Here is a 15,284-nt window from a genome sequence, read left to right on the forward strand (position 1 = left end):
GATCTTAAATTTACTCAATGTCTCACATTGATGAACAGATTGTAAATAAAATTATAAAAAAGATAAGTAAGATTTTGTAACATATAGGAACGCAACATAAAATAAGAAGCTTGCATAATACATATGACTACAAATTGTAGGATTAATGAATAAGCCATAAAATATAGTAGTATATGACATCCAACTAATAAATCTATACTATCCATGAATAGAAAGAAAATACGAATAAGATATTTTTATTTTCAAAGTTGACAGAAGTAGAAAGTATTATTTGTTATATAAATAAATCAAGATTCATTAAGGAAGATGTTTTGTTATTGTTCAACTTAAATTACGAAAATCCAGATTTAGATGGAAGCAATTGTCAAACGGCGTAAAAGTTTTGCTTATTTATTTGCAGCTAATTGACAAAGTTCTTTCCACGCCGCTCCATAATAATCAGTCAAAAAACAATTAAAAATCAAAAGTTATGAAATCCTACGTTCACTTTAAACGAACAAACTTAAATTACAATCCGCTTACTTTTATTTATTACCTGTTTTGTATATATATATATATATATATATTTTTTTAGATTGCAGTTTCAGATTAGCGGCGATAATTTGTAATAGCACGTTTCCTAGTTTCGACTACGAAAAAGGCATCATTTTTGTTTGTGCAATTTCATGTTATTTATTTTTTTATTTTCTCTTTCCTATAAATCCATGGAATCAAAATAGATTGTGCAATTCGGTTCAATTTATAATGTGAGAGCATGTGCGGAAATGTATTCGATGCATCTGCTTAATTGCTGTGAGAAAATTATTGTTGGAGTACGATTTAGGTTAATTAGCCGTGGCGATTGTTCCGAAATCGGAGTAAAAGGATCCTTCGAAGAATATTAAGAAGAAAAAAAAATAAGAACATCCACGTATCCTTGGATGCGGATGTTTATTATTATTTATTTGATTGTCTGTTTTCGTCTTCGTTTCCAAGGTGAAAAAATATATGCGAGTTTTGAGAAAACTGAACGAAATTGAGCAACAATAAAAGTGTGTCGACGTGGTTTCATATAATTAATGGGATTGCGTACCGCCATTATTTTTGTTTAAGATTAATTAAAGTCGCTTCCAGGCGTTGCAATCGCAATGCAAATTAATTATAAAAGTTCATTTGTTTTAGCACGCGGTTACGAAATTGCATACGAAAAAAATAATTATAAAAATTGCAGAATTCTTAATTAAATTGAATTTTAAATATTATTAATTTTTAATATCCGCAACATCAAAATTATGGATTAAAATTAATTACCTTCAAAATTATATTTTTTATACAATCTTTTTGTGCAGTCTCTTTTTATTACAAATTATCACTAAGAGAATATGTTAGATTTTAACTACAAGCTTCTCTCACGCTGCAACCAAGACATTCGTTAGAATCAACCTAGCAATGCACTTGTTATTCTATTGTCAAATCCAGTTAAATGCAGGTATCCACCGACTTACGAACTAGTTCCGGTTCAAAGGTTTGTTCGTAAGACGGGAGAATTAAAAAAAAATCAAAATATTCCTATCTTACCACGCTTTATCATGGTTTTTACTAACTGCATAAATTTGAAAAAATAGTTTAAAATAAACAAAATAATTACTTACAAATACTTTTCAATGTATATATCACAATTATTTAATAAAAAACGAGAAAAGAAACAAATGAATTAAAACAGATAGTAACTTCCAAAAATATTATATTTTATTAAAGAAATTATCAATTTTTGTTTGAACAATTATTTTTTTATCACTATATATCTCCTTGCAACAAGTCAGAGCTAGAATTGTGTTCATAAGTCCGGGAGTTCGTAAGTAGGGAGATCCTGTATATCCTTAATAGTGAACTCGTATTATGTTTTCAAATTGCAAACCACGCCAAACCATAAAAACAGGATATTAATTAACAGTTTTCAAGATTAAATAATTATGTTTTCTAAAATGCGATCGGCGATTTGCATGCAATCTGTTATCTAAAAGTGACTCTGTAAATAGCAATTTGTTATCTGAGAAAAACAACTTCCTTGCAGCCAATACAGTTTGCTGATTTTAATTCACTGCTTTCACTTTCTCGAGATGCAAGACTATCCAGACATGCATCCTAGATACTTTACATAATCCGCTTCTGGAAATTACTTTTTATTGATAGTTATAGTGGGCACGCCTTAAAGATAACATGAATAAATTTCGTCTCGTTTCTATTGATACGTCAATTCCTTTTCTAGAACGGAATGAGCTTCTCCGTGGTATTCAATTTTCTGTAGGTTTGCCAACAACATGCAATATATATAGACATAAAAATAACTTGGTCAAATTTTGTAGAATATTACGCTTTATTCATTAATACTAGAAAATCAATGAAGTAAAACATGAATAAAAGTAAAAAATACAAAATTTTATTATAAAAGAAAGCAAAAAAAAACATTACAAAACAGAACATTTTCATTGATATCAATTAACAATTTGATCACTCTAGGTATAATCGTTTTTTGTTTGATTATTATTGTTATGTATAAAAATGTTTATATTTGTTTTTTTTTAATTGTTGCAATAAATATTATTATTTCGAATTTCAGTGATTATTTATCACAGGTAACAATCGTTAATTATAATGTCATGAAATTATTCTCAATACGCCATTAAACGTAAGTTTAGATTTATGCCCATATTTATTCCTAAAGACGGAAGTTTTTATAACTTCGCAGGACGAGGGACAAATTATTAAAAATATTTTGCCAAAAGCAGATCATCTTTACAATGAAACCTCGCTTAACGAGTTTAATCCGTCTCGAGTTTTGATGATTTTGCTTTTCATATCTATGGTTATTTTTATTTCTTGGCGTTTTATTCGGAGACATACAAGTCTTATTACACAAGTTTGGAAATTTTGTGATCACAAATAACACTAAAATGGAACTGTTTACCAATTAACACACCGTGAAATGACTTTATATTTGTTTAAATTACCTTTATCAATTTGGGGACTTGATGGAGGTCTCTTTATACATTTAATATTTGTTTATATAAAGAAGCGAACATAGTTTGTTTATATATTATTATTATAATGGTAGGATATAATACATTTGTGTTTTGCATTTACAGCAAACACAAATTATATTTGCAAAGTATAGTCCGCTTTAAACAAAGATGATAAATGAAAAATGGTTAAAGATGGTTAATATATTAAAAAATACACATATGTGTACACAAGTTTTAAAAATAAGGTAGCTGGCGCACAATTCGGGACATCTATTTTACTCGTTATGCGAAACGACGCTCGTTAAGCAAGTCATTTCCCTTACATTTCATTTTCCTTCTTAAGAGAAATTATATGATGCTATAACTTCATAAAATGTGCGTTAAAACCCCTAAAGTAATTTGTTATGCTATAAATTATAAAAATCCAATGAATGTATTCAAATAACTAATAATATGAAGTCACATTTAAAATAAAATCCAAATTTATGATTTAGCAATAAATGATTACTACTTATGATTTAAAATGTGTATTTATTAGCAAAATTATTTATTTTTGTTGATGTCTGGTAATGGAAGATTTATTTATTAATATATAAAATATTAAATGTAAATAATAAAAAATAAAATGATTCTGTTATAAAGACAAGAAATTGCGTGTCTTCGTTACAAATTAACCAATAAATATAGAGAAGTTCACGAAACCGCGGATGTCATAAAATAGTTATTAATGTGGAATTTAATAACGTAATATTAATTTAATCAATTTACGTTTATTTTGAAATGATTCAATCACGCAATGCACGGATAATATAATTCGGACAAATTGTTTGAACAAATGAGACTGTATTTCTATCGTCGACGAAATAAAAAAAAAGAAAGAAAGACGCACTCATATACTACACACTTTCATCCCATTTGGAATTGCGAAGTTGTTCTTGTTGCGATTAGCCTCCATTTTCGTTTTTCCTTGTTGCGATCTGAGGCATCGGTAAATGAAAGTCGTCTACTCTTACACGAAATGTAGCAATAAGACAACAATGTGAAAATAATAACTTTTAAGCAACGGCTAATTCAGAGACGCAATTTATTACGGTGCAATCATTATTTGCACCGGACGAACGAATAAACAAAAAAAAAACTAACAACCTAAAAAGTGATTTGCTTTCACATTCAAATTTTTTTCAATGCACTTTTGTCGGCATTATCTAATAATATAATAGCTAACTGTTCGATTCTTTCAAACTACCGTTACAACATATCTCATCGATTGATCTCGCTGCTGAGAATTACTTGATGCGACCGCATTTATATATTTATTTATTTTTCGTTTTCACATTCGCAATTCGAATAGAATTTTAATTCCGTGCAATTGATTTTGTTAAACAATTTGCAATTTAAATCGATTACTACCTGTGTATGTGTGTCACATACGTGGAAACACTATTATCGTCAGATTTATCACTTGATAATATATATTCTGATCACATATTATTCTTGTGCCATTTACTGCTTCATCAAATTTTACTTTAAATTACAATATACAATAACAAAATAATATATTTTTTGTCCTTAAATGTTGGCATTGCTCAATCTACAAAGAAGCTATTAACAATGTATTAGTTTCATTCTTACAGGAGAAATAAACATTTATCTTATTTTCAACCTATTTAAGACAGCTGAAGATGTTATTAATATATTTATAATTTACAAATTTATTAAAGCAATCATAATATATAAAAATTCTACATACACTTTTGATTTAACTATAAAATTTTGGAATAAATTTTATTATATATTATTGCACAATAAGATATCCTTTTTCAACATAATCAAATATATATAAAGTAAAACTTGAACTTAAATAATTAATAAATAAATAATGAATGTTTTTCTCATTTTTACATCCACTAGAAAATACACAAAGTATTCCGTGTAATTTTCAAGTATTCCGTTTCAGGAAAAGTTTGGAAAACTTTGGATAGTAGACGCTTACTCTGGTGAGAATGAAGCACGAGGCGGAAGCAGATCTCGAAAGATTGCTGGAATCAGATATTTTCGTTAGCATAATATTGGATAATCCAGAGGACGGAGATGTCAAATCAATATACCTTGTCCTATGTGTTAAGGGTTATCTTCACAAAAGAAGAACTTACTAATAACTCTTAGTATAATTATAATATTAGCTTTAGCAATCTTCACTCAATATCTTACTACATATATTTTGTAAGAGGTTATGTTTTCCTGCATATCTACTGGAATAATTTGTAGTTTTGTTGATGTAGAGTCCTGTGAGTTTTATGGTAAATACTAGATAAAAGTCCGTTTATAAATTAGTATTAAACTAATTTGCTGGCATAATCGAATGTGTCTTTTAAAATTAGTTTGCAAAATTTCAGTCGTATGAAGATATTGATTACCAGATTAATATGTTAATTGTAAATAACCTACATAAAACAGGTGATAGAAATCATCAATGTAGATTAAAAGAGCGTGGTAAAAATGTTGGCCTGATCACGTGTGTATGTACGATATTTGGTTGATATGAGTGAACAAAACTTAATAAACCTAATCTTCACCAGCGATTTATTGCTAAAACATAATGAAAATGTTCTATTTTTAAAGCGAATGATAACGACCAAATTTTCCATCATATTATCATAGAAAAAAAGTTCTTGCTAAACGCAACTTGTGGAGATTATATATTATTGAGAGATTCTTAGAGCATACAATTTTATAATTTGCTTGAAAGCTGGAAAACAATTAGCGAACAAAACATTATTTAATAAAATTCTTTTAATTTGACCTAAAAAATCGAAATTACTCAATAGCCTGGCTTGTAATTTATATATAATCGTTAGATAACATCTTCATCGACTTACAAGTAAACACTCTTGTTGTGTTTTTGTTTTTAGTAATATATCATGGTACGTCAGCAATAATTCAACATACTGTTGGACTGATATACAGGTTTTACCTAACAGCACAACCTATGTATAAATAAATATATTATATCGGTGGATGTACTTCTTGTTTTTGTTAACTAGAAGGCGAATTATTGGTTTCTTGTTACATTCATTACTTTTTATGTATTTTGATTTATTTAGTCATGTGAGATTTTCTTGTAAAGGTCACATCTTGTTGATGATGTCATAGCATGTGGGTGTATGGAACAATGCATGTCATATTTTTGTGATAAATATAATCATTCAATTCGTTTGGTAGTCTGACGAACCTTTACCTTTTAAATTTCATAAAAATAATCGCATTTTTATTACAATGCTCTCGCCGGAATGCCGATGCATTTAGTTGTTGGCCTAGTTACATAAATTTCGAATACACAGTGAAGATTATTTACGTGAAAGACAAAAAAAGAGCAAAAGTTCGGCGTAATCTTGAAATTAAATGAAGCCGCATTTTTGTGCATAGTAATTATTATTATTGCCGGTGTAGTAATGCAGTTTAAAGTTGGAGACGACCGCGGAGCGAGACCATAAATATTCAGAGCATTCTCCAATGACACAATGGGATTTTCTTGTTGATGATGATGTCGGATGTGCAGCAGCGATGGTATATGGTAATTGCGTACATTTCATGCGGCTGGGATGGGATGTATTTTCGCTCGCCCAGCGAATGATTTATGATAAATTGTTGCGTGAAAGTATTCCTCCGCACACGGCGTTCCGCATTTATGTCATTTTATTGATACGGCAGAGTTGGCTGCCGTCACGACCGATGGGAGACCCCTTCCCTCCACCTCTGCCCCTTTGCATTCATGCCCTTTTCAGTACGGGGATCCGGTTACAATGAATGGGGTTTTACTGGGTAGTGGGGTGTAGGCTTGACGGTTTTAGGCCGCAGGACTGGAAAAGGAAGACTCTCCCATCGCATGTCATTCCAAGACTCCGGCCCTCTCAGTTTTGCCATAGCACGTGCTCTGCTCACTACGAATGCTACTAAATATATTATTGACTGACTCTCGACTCTTTCAAAATTCAAACGATTTGAATCGCAAAATATAAACGACATTGTTTCATAGCGGACGTTTAGGTATTTCTATTGCTAATTTATTTCAGTTGCAAACTTTACCAGCACACAATTCGCTTATATGCACACTTGCACAAACAAATTTCGAACTATATTCTACAGGTTGTTGTTTATATATTTATTCAACTCTAAACTTCACAAACATATATTTATATATATATATAACAACACCTTGTATAGTATGGCCTCAATCAGTCCAGATTTATTATACAGTGAAACTTCGCTTAACGAGCATAATCCCTTCGAAAATTTATATTTTTACTCGTATTTCTTAGAAACAATATAAAAAATGCTGATTTAGTTAATTTGTTAATGAGTTTTAGCTGAATTTCGTACTAAATATTAATTTAGTACATTAAGTAAAAATTTATTAAATAATGTTATAGTAAAATATAAACTCATCTTTCTTCTTGATGTAATTATTAATAACAAATATTTAATAATCATAATTTACACTCCAAAATGCAATAAAATTAATATTCCCTCTTTGACCCAAATGGTGACAAAATAAATATGTCTAAATTAAAAAAGAATAGAAACCCATATTTTCGTTTATTTCAAATAACATCTGTGCAATACGTTCGTCTTTCTGTTTGACAAAATGTTAAAAAATTTCTGAATAAAATAAATCATGTTTATTCTTCATGTTCTCTTTATTTCGATGATGAAATTAACAAAGTTAGAATTTTTGGATTTAGATCAAATATGTACCGTTATGTTCGATAACTTTTGTCCATTTCGAAGGCAATTTCATAATTTTGTTATTGAAGAAATCCTCGTCTCTATTGGTAAAAAACTTGACCAGCTCATTTTCATAAGCCTCTCTTGAGACCAGTTTTTTACAATCAAGAAAATTGGTGCCAGGTCTCGACTATACGGCGGGTGCGATATAACCTCCCATCCAAGATCTCGGAGCTTCTGACTCGTCTTTAAATATGTGTACACGCTTCCTATTAGCCAATTCTGGACGCTTCTCGTCAAGCGCCTGCTTCAACACAATTATTGAATTGCTTGAATGTATTCTAGTGAAATATTCTTGATAACGTTTTTATAACATTACAAACGTACATGGAAACAAATATGTTATCAGGAGGAGGAAATTCCAATAAATTTCTTCATTTAAATAAGGTAAAACTTCGTGGCGAGGGTCACTTAACTGAAATGTATACAAAATGTATTGTTCAAAATAAATGCGTTCGACAAGGCTAAATTTCACTTTAACTTAATTTGGATTACACTAAATTTATTTGTATTTAGTTATATTGTGATAATAAAATGAATTTAATATTTTTTATATTTAATTTTAGTTATATTTCTCTTTTTTCGCAAATGAAAATTAAAAATGTAAATTTTAATGTATACTTGTAATTCTTACAAGTTTATGGAAGATGATTTCACAATACATTATAATAGAAATAAACAAGTTGAATTGTAACTCGCGTGTCTTAGAAACGTAATAATGCGGTCATTATTTTAATATAAACTTATTGATATGTTTGATTTATTATCAATAAACGTATTTATTCATTGCGAATCCCATTCACTAAAGTCATACAGTTTTTTTGTTGTTTACTTTTAACAAAAATGGTTTACGTAAGAAAACGGCTCACGCATGTTCAACTTCACACAGACAGAAATCACGCAAACAGAAGCCGAGTGTTTTGTAAACATGATTTAAATATAAATGGCATACTAAATAATAATACTACAAAAGAATCACAATGTTACAAAAAAAGCTTATTATTGATTTTATTTGCTAGTGGATATGAAGAAATAATTGATTTCTCAATTTAATTTTAAAATCAAACAAATCAAAGTACAAATTTCAATGATTTATTTATGATCCTTTATTGTCAATTTGTATATTCAATTTAGTTAATTAATAAATTTTACTTAGTTACATAATATTACATATATTAAGCTTTCATTATTATGTAAATTTGTAAATCTTATGGATAAATACATGAATTTGAAATATCTCCATCTGTTGTTTGTGATAAACTTTTGCTATTTATATGTTTTGGTTTAATCCAAGAGTACCTTCATACTTGTTTCAATATAAAAGAAGTATGTTTTTAGATATGATCTAAATCTTACGAAAACATTACGAAATTTAAATTATTATTTTTAAAATTAATTAATTTATAAACTTCCGTTTGTTTTATGCCAATGAAGAAAACTTTTAATTAGCGGCAGCATAACTTTTTCTCAGTCATTATATCCAATTGTGTTAATTATTGTATTAATACTTTGTAACCCTCTGTGAATTAATAGTCCAACAATTACAGTATAGAATAATAGCTTTCTTTTAATTTTGTAACCATGGACTGAAGTCAACGAATCCGGTCCCACTTAATTAACATCCTGTTTTTCACAATTTTGCTTACTAATAGGATTATAACAATTTATAAAATATTTATGTTTGTTATCACTTTTTTCAATTTTTCATATTATATATAGTGCTTTAATAATTGTACAATTGCACAATACTAAAATTACTGTGTATAAACGCGTAATGCTTCAATCGATTTTATGTTATAAATTGTTTAGCATGTTTTATGATATAAAGAAATGCGCTTCTTGGTTAACAGATGTTTTCGTGGGAAGTTAAATAATCGTAGAGAAGTAATTATAAGGTGGTTTCGTAATGGTCGAAGAATGTTTTGGTGAAGGCCCCTTCGTATTCCGTTTGAACGACACCGGGACAGGACCACATTTGCTCACGCAGGTAAACCACGGGGCTGCAACACGCAACCGGAGACGTAGCTTCTGCAATAATCGAAAACATTAATCCACGCACCAAGAATACCGTGACCCTTCGCCCTCGACCATTCATTCATTCCGTCGCAAAGGCGATATCTAAATTGCAACTTCCTTCCTATTCCGTTCCGATGACGGCAGCAGCAAGACGGAAAAGGTTCATAATTAATTCCCGACGTAACGTTACGAGACATTAAAATTCTGGGATCGGAGCTTCATTAGTAACGAACACGCGACCATCAAGTGATGTAGTTTCGGTTACGAGAGTAATAAACACAATAAATAATATTGTTCTTTTGCGGGGAGGGAAACTAACGAGCCTGCCCAGATAGTATTTGTACAAACACGCGACTCCTTCTCGTACACGTATGACCTTTTTAACGAAAACTGGGTTGCAAATGCAATTATCCTCTAATTGGTAAACTTTTCAATGATTTATTATAGGTTTGCTTAGAACGCGGCTGGAAAGAATACAATGTTGATAATTCCGAGCACTGGAATCTCTGGTGGAGAGCATCCGGATTTCCTGCTAACTATTACAAAAATCTATCCGCCTCTCAAGTAATACCAATCGAAAAGGAGAAATCAGTCAATAATTTACATAATTATTTCAGTTTATAAACCATATACCCAAAGGTTCCTCGATTTGCAGAAAAGATAACTTGGTCAGGAATCTACGTTGCATGAAAAAGATCTACGGTACAATCTATGATTTTAGGTTATATTTATGTTACATAACATAATGTTTGCTATTTAAAATATCCAATATATATATTTTTAGTCCACATGGTTTCAATCTACCCTTGGAATATACGAAACTAGCGGCGGAATGCAATAGAATAAGATTGATCAGTTCTGGCGATGAACTTGAAGGATTCTACGAAGATAAACCAATATGGATTTGCAAACCTGTTGCTCAGAGCCAAGGGCGCGGAATATTTCTATTTAGAGTATTTATAGCAGTAAAACAAAACAAACATTTAACTAGTCTGTTATTTTCAGAAATTAAGTGAACTCAATTACGATACGAACACAATTGTTCAAAAGTATATAGAGAAACCGCTTTTAATCGGTGGTTACAAATTCGACTTGCGTCTATACGTCTGCATCCCTTCGTACCATCCATTAACCATTTACATGTATCAAGAAGGGTTGGTGCGCTTTGGCACTGACAAATTCAGTTTGAATGATCTGAGCAACCCCTACAGGCATCTGACGAACAGCTCAATTAACAAACTGGGACCCGGATACGCTGAAATGAAAGATCGAATTGGCTCGGGTTCGATCCATTCCCTCGCTTTGATTTGTTTTCTTTTATTTGGTTCACGCGTTTTTTATTTGCAGGTTGCAAATGGACCTTGAAACAATTGAGACGATATTTCCAGCAGGCTAAAATTTTCGATTGGTTGCTGTGGCACAAGATTTCTGCTCTGGTGGTATTAACTCTTCTAAGTCACGTTTCTGATGTGCCTCAGACAACAAATTGCTTTGACTTTTTCGGATTCGATGTTCTTATTGATGACCTTTTAAAGCCTTGGCTTTTAGAAGTCAGTATTTTTTTGTAGTAATTATCACGAGATGTAGTGAGATTTCAATTTGATTTATTTAGGTGAATCTGAGTCCGGCCTTAAGCTACGACTGCGACGCGGATAGGGCCGTGAAGAAACCTATGCTGCACGACATGTTCGATCTGCTCGGCTTTCCATTGTACAATACAGGCTTAGACGTTTTCAATATTTTCACGGACGAATGCAAAGAGAACTACAGGTGAATTTTCTTGCAAACGCATTATGAAAAAACTTAAATTATTCTATTTTATATTTTCGTTAGCAACAATCAGCCTCAAGTAGGTCAGGCGGTAGGACGTTGGAAGAAAAAGCAAAGAAAATCTGGTGTGAAACCAAAAACTTCAAGAGCAAACCATCGTAGTAATGAAATGCATCTAATAATTTATACGTACATAACATATACATTTATTATTTCAGAAGATGATAAACCTGTAGAAAAGAACTCTAGGAATTGGGGGAACGATAAGAACTGGTGTCATCCTGCCAATCAAGAGGGTGGATGGATTCGTCTGTGTCCAATTGGAGAATCCACTAATCGGTTTACTTATAGCAACGATAGGGCAGCCATAAAATACAACGTCGCGGAGGTTGCCAATCAGGTCTATAATATTCGCAATCTTTTCTAATTTCATATTTCCAGGTTATTAAATTCACCAGAATTGCCAAAGAAGTATATAAGATCCATCCGCAAGCCTCCGAATGCCAATTAAATGAATTCCTCGTGAACCAGATGGAAATTACCAGCGATCTGTGGATGCCTCCAATCTAAGACGCCGGTGTGCAATGGATTGCACAAGAGACACGATTTATTGCTTCAATTATTTGCCAAAAAAAGAGAAAGACATGTTTACTTCTTATTCCATCCTCTTTACTATTACACAACTATTGCACAATTTACCCGACCAATCTTGCACCGAATTTCTTCATATCCGAAACTCTTCTATTTCCTTTGTTACTCAACTCTTACTATTTTATTATATTTTAAACTTCATTTATTATTATTATTTATATTTCGTTTAAACGTTTTAACTAAATAAAATTAGATTATATTAGCATTTATGCAATTCGTTTGAATAGAGTCCCCATTTCGTAATCACTTTTAAGAAACATGTAAAAATAATTGGAAATTTAAGAATTGTATAGAAATAATTATGAGAATTAAATCAAAATAAACCTTGGGAAAATAGTTAATTTACGAAAACATAATCTAAATATATTGATCAATAGTCCAAAATGGGACTACATTGTTAAATAAATATCTAAATATATGAACATAACATTAGAACAATGTAAGAAACAATTAAATTGAAAGGTTCGAGAACAGTTGAAAAACAATATCTTATTTTTATCTTTCATTTCATATCAATTTAAAGAAATTTGATTATGATATTGTTTAAAATAATAATCATTTTATAGGTTATTGGCGATTACTTATTTAAGTAGAGAAAAGTAAAGGTTTTCTAATTATTTTATGAAAAAATAGTGTTATTTTAAAAACATGCGAGTAAATTATTTTTTATTCTTAGTTTGAAAACGACATTACTTGATTTATCTTCTATTCAGAAATTCTCAGTTATTTAATTTATTCGAATTTTTAATTTAAATATCCCATTATGTAGTATTTATAGATAATAATTATAAATAAACGTAAACATATTTCAACAATTAAATTTATTGATATCATTCTTATAATTACATAATATCATGCTACCAAATGCAACTAATGAAAACGATCATGATTTAAATTAATTGTATCCACTTCATAATAATTTCAAATTGATTTACAATTAATAAAAGTAAAGTTACTAATCGTGCAAGATAAATTACTAGTTTTACATTTTGTTTATTTTGTTTTTTTGTAAAATAAAAATAATATTCTTACTATTTCATATTAATTATAAGCTATTGGTGATGTTTACCATTTATAAGCAGGATAATTACAATAAATTAAGGTCCTTGAGTAATCCGATGTGCAATTATATCAGGCATTTCAAAAATGTTGAGGAATTTAAGTAAGAAATCGTGAATCGCAACAATTTGCTAGAAATAATTATTTATAAAAGTAATTGAATGTTCGCAGAAACGGTTCATAAAATTTTAATTTACACTTAATCCTTGAGATGTTATATTCATATATAGTATTTTGCGGAAATACGCGCACAATGAGTAGATAGTATTATTAGTAATAAACCTAATACAAAAAAAAATCTTGACAGAAAGACGTATGGTCAATAGTCCTTTGAAACAGTATACTTTTTTTGGTTTATGATATTTATATTATTGTATTTTTTATTTTGTAATTTTCTGTTTCAATAAATATTATTATTATTTAAAGAATTTCTTATTTACACTTAATACTGTTAAAACCAATTAATGATTTGTACAAAATTATTAATAATTACAAAAATGTATTGGACCGTTTGGTCATAAAAAAGTAAGACGTACACAAATTAATCCTTGTTCCTTAAACATTGATAGTATGCAACCAAATGATCTTTTATTATAACTTGTATTGAAATTTTAAATGTGTTTTAAAGTAATTTGTAGGTTGGCTGTTGTCTTGTAGGTTTTGCCAAAAGTTGTACTAAATAAGAAAATAACATTTGAGAAGTTAGAAATTAAGTTATCCAGATGGATCAATCAATAGGTTTCGATGAAGACCATGTTAAAAATTTATTAAGTATGATTAAAATACGATTTCAACTCAAAAAATAATCTTTCCATTTCTATTGCGACGAAGTTTCGTTAATCGATATATAAGTGTATTTGTAACGTAAATCTTTAATTTTACCACTCCAAAAAAAATATAATATTTTTAAAAATAAATATATTATATCCAAGTTTTTACTTATGGAACTTCATTCTCCGTTAACTAATTACTGTAGGTTTAACAATAAAATAATTATTATATTATATAATAATAATCTTAAATCAATGCGTTTTGATATATTTAATCGAATTCTTGTTTTATATGGAGTGGCCCATCGGATACGCCGGATTTAGTTTTGATAAAGTAGACATGTTGAGGTTAATTATGGAATACTATGTCAGCTAAATGGGCATACCCTGACCCTTTTGATAAAATTTTCGAAGACTTTTTGCAAGGCAGTTGGCTCAATTTCAGAAATCGTATAGTGAAATATATTCAAAATACACATAATATGTGTAAACAAGTTTTAAAAATGATATAGTAGACTCGCAATCCGTGACTTCTCTTCTCATCGTCACTCGTTATGGGTAACGTTGCTCGTTAAGCGAGTCATTTTTCTTACAATATATTTTGCTCGTTAAGCGAAATGCTCGTTGTGCGAGGTGCTCCTTAAGCTAGGTTCTACTGTATTTATTTTACTTTTGACATCCGTGTCATAGGTTTAGACAAATATATCCTGCTATAGAAAATAATTAGAAACACAAGGATTGAGTAAATGAACAATACATTTAATTTATTTATTTATATTTAATGAACGGCATATTTTTATACAATTTTATATATCTTTTTATTTAATTTTAGAACAATCCAACTAGAAATACTAATAAATAATCAATGGCACCTTAATTACAAATAATTATGCATTACATTTTTTTTGTTTCCTCACGCGCACACAAATATACAATATATATATATTATTTAAAATTGAAACGAAAAAAAATATAGTATAGTTCTTTTTCAGCACTGTACACTTAATTAATAAACGAAAAGACTTAAAAGAAGTTGACTTAACGTTAATCGATAGAAGACATCGATCAAAGCCATTTAGGAATTAGAATTACTTCTAACTAGAAACTAGAACTCCGATTTGCGATTTCGTGTAAATCGCGAATATATGAAGTACATATTCATTTGGTTACATTTTGGTTATTTGGTATGTTAATATAAGTTTTCTGATTTTAATTATTAACAATTACTGGC

At 29.7% G+C, this 15,284-nt stretch overlaps 1 protein-coding gene across 1 annotated transcript; it reads left to right on the plus strand.

The window, feature by feature from the left end:
* Positions 1-10,112: 10,112 nt before the first annotated feature.
* LOC108560672 (probable tubulin polyglutamylase TTLL2) lies at positions 10,113-12,291 on the plus strand (the record flags this gene model as incomplete). Its single annotated transcript, XM_017918317.1, has 10 exons — positions 10,113-10,197; positions 10,251-10,367; positions 10,421-10,524; positions 10,588-10,756; positions 10,809-11,085; positions 11,151-11,353; positions 11,416-11,573; positions 11,637-11,734; positions 11,792-11,961; positions 12,015-12,291. Coding segments are annotated over 10 exons (1,510 nt in total), but the record flags the coding sequence as incomplete, so codon positions are not given.
* Positions 12,292-15,284: the final 2,993 nt, after the last annotated feature.

This window comes from Nicrophorus vespilloides, unplaced genomic scaffold, assembly GCF_001412225.1.
Source record: "Nicrophorus vespilloides isolate i.1.1-1 unplaced genomic scaffold, Nicve_v1.0, whole genome shotgun sequence".
Lineage (NCBI taxonomy): Eukaryota > Metazoa > Arthropoda > Insecta > Coleoptera > Silphidae > Nicrophorus > Nicrophorus vespilloides.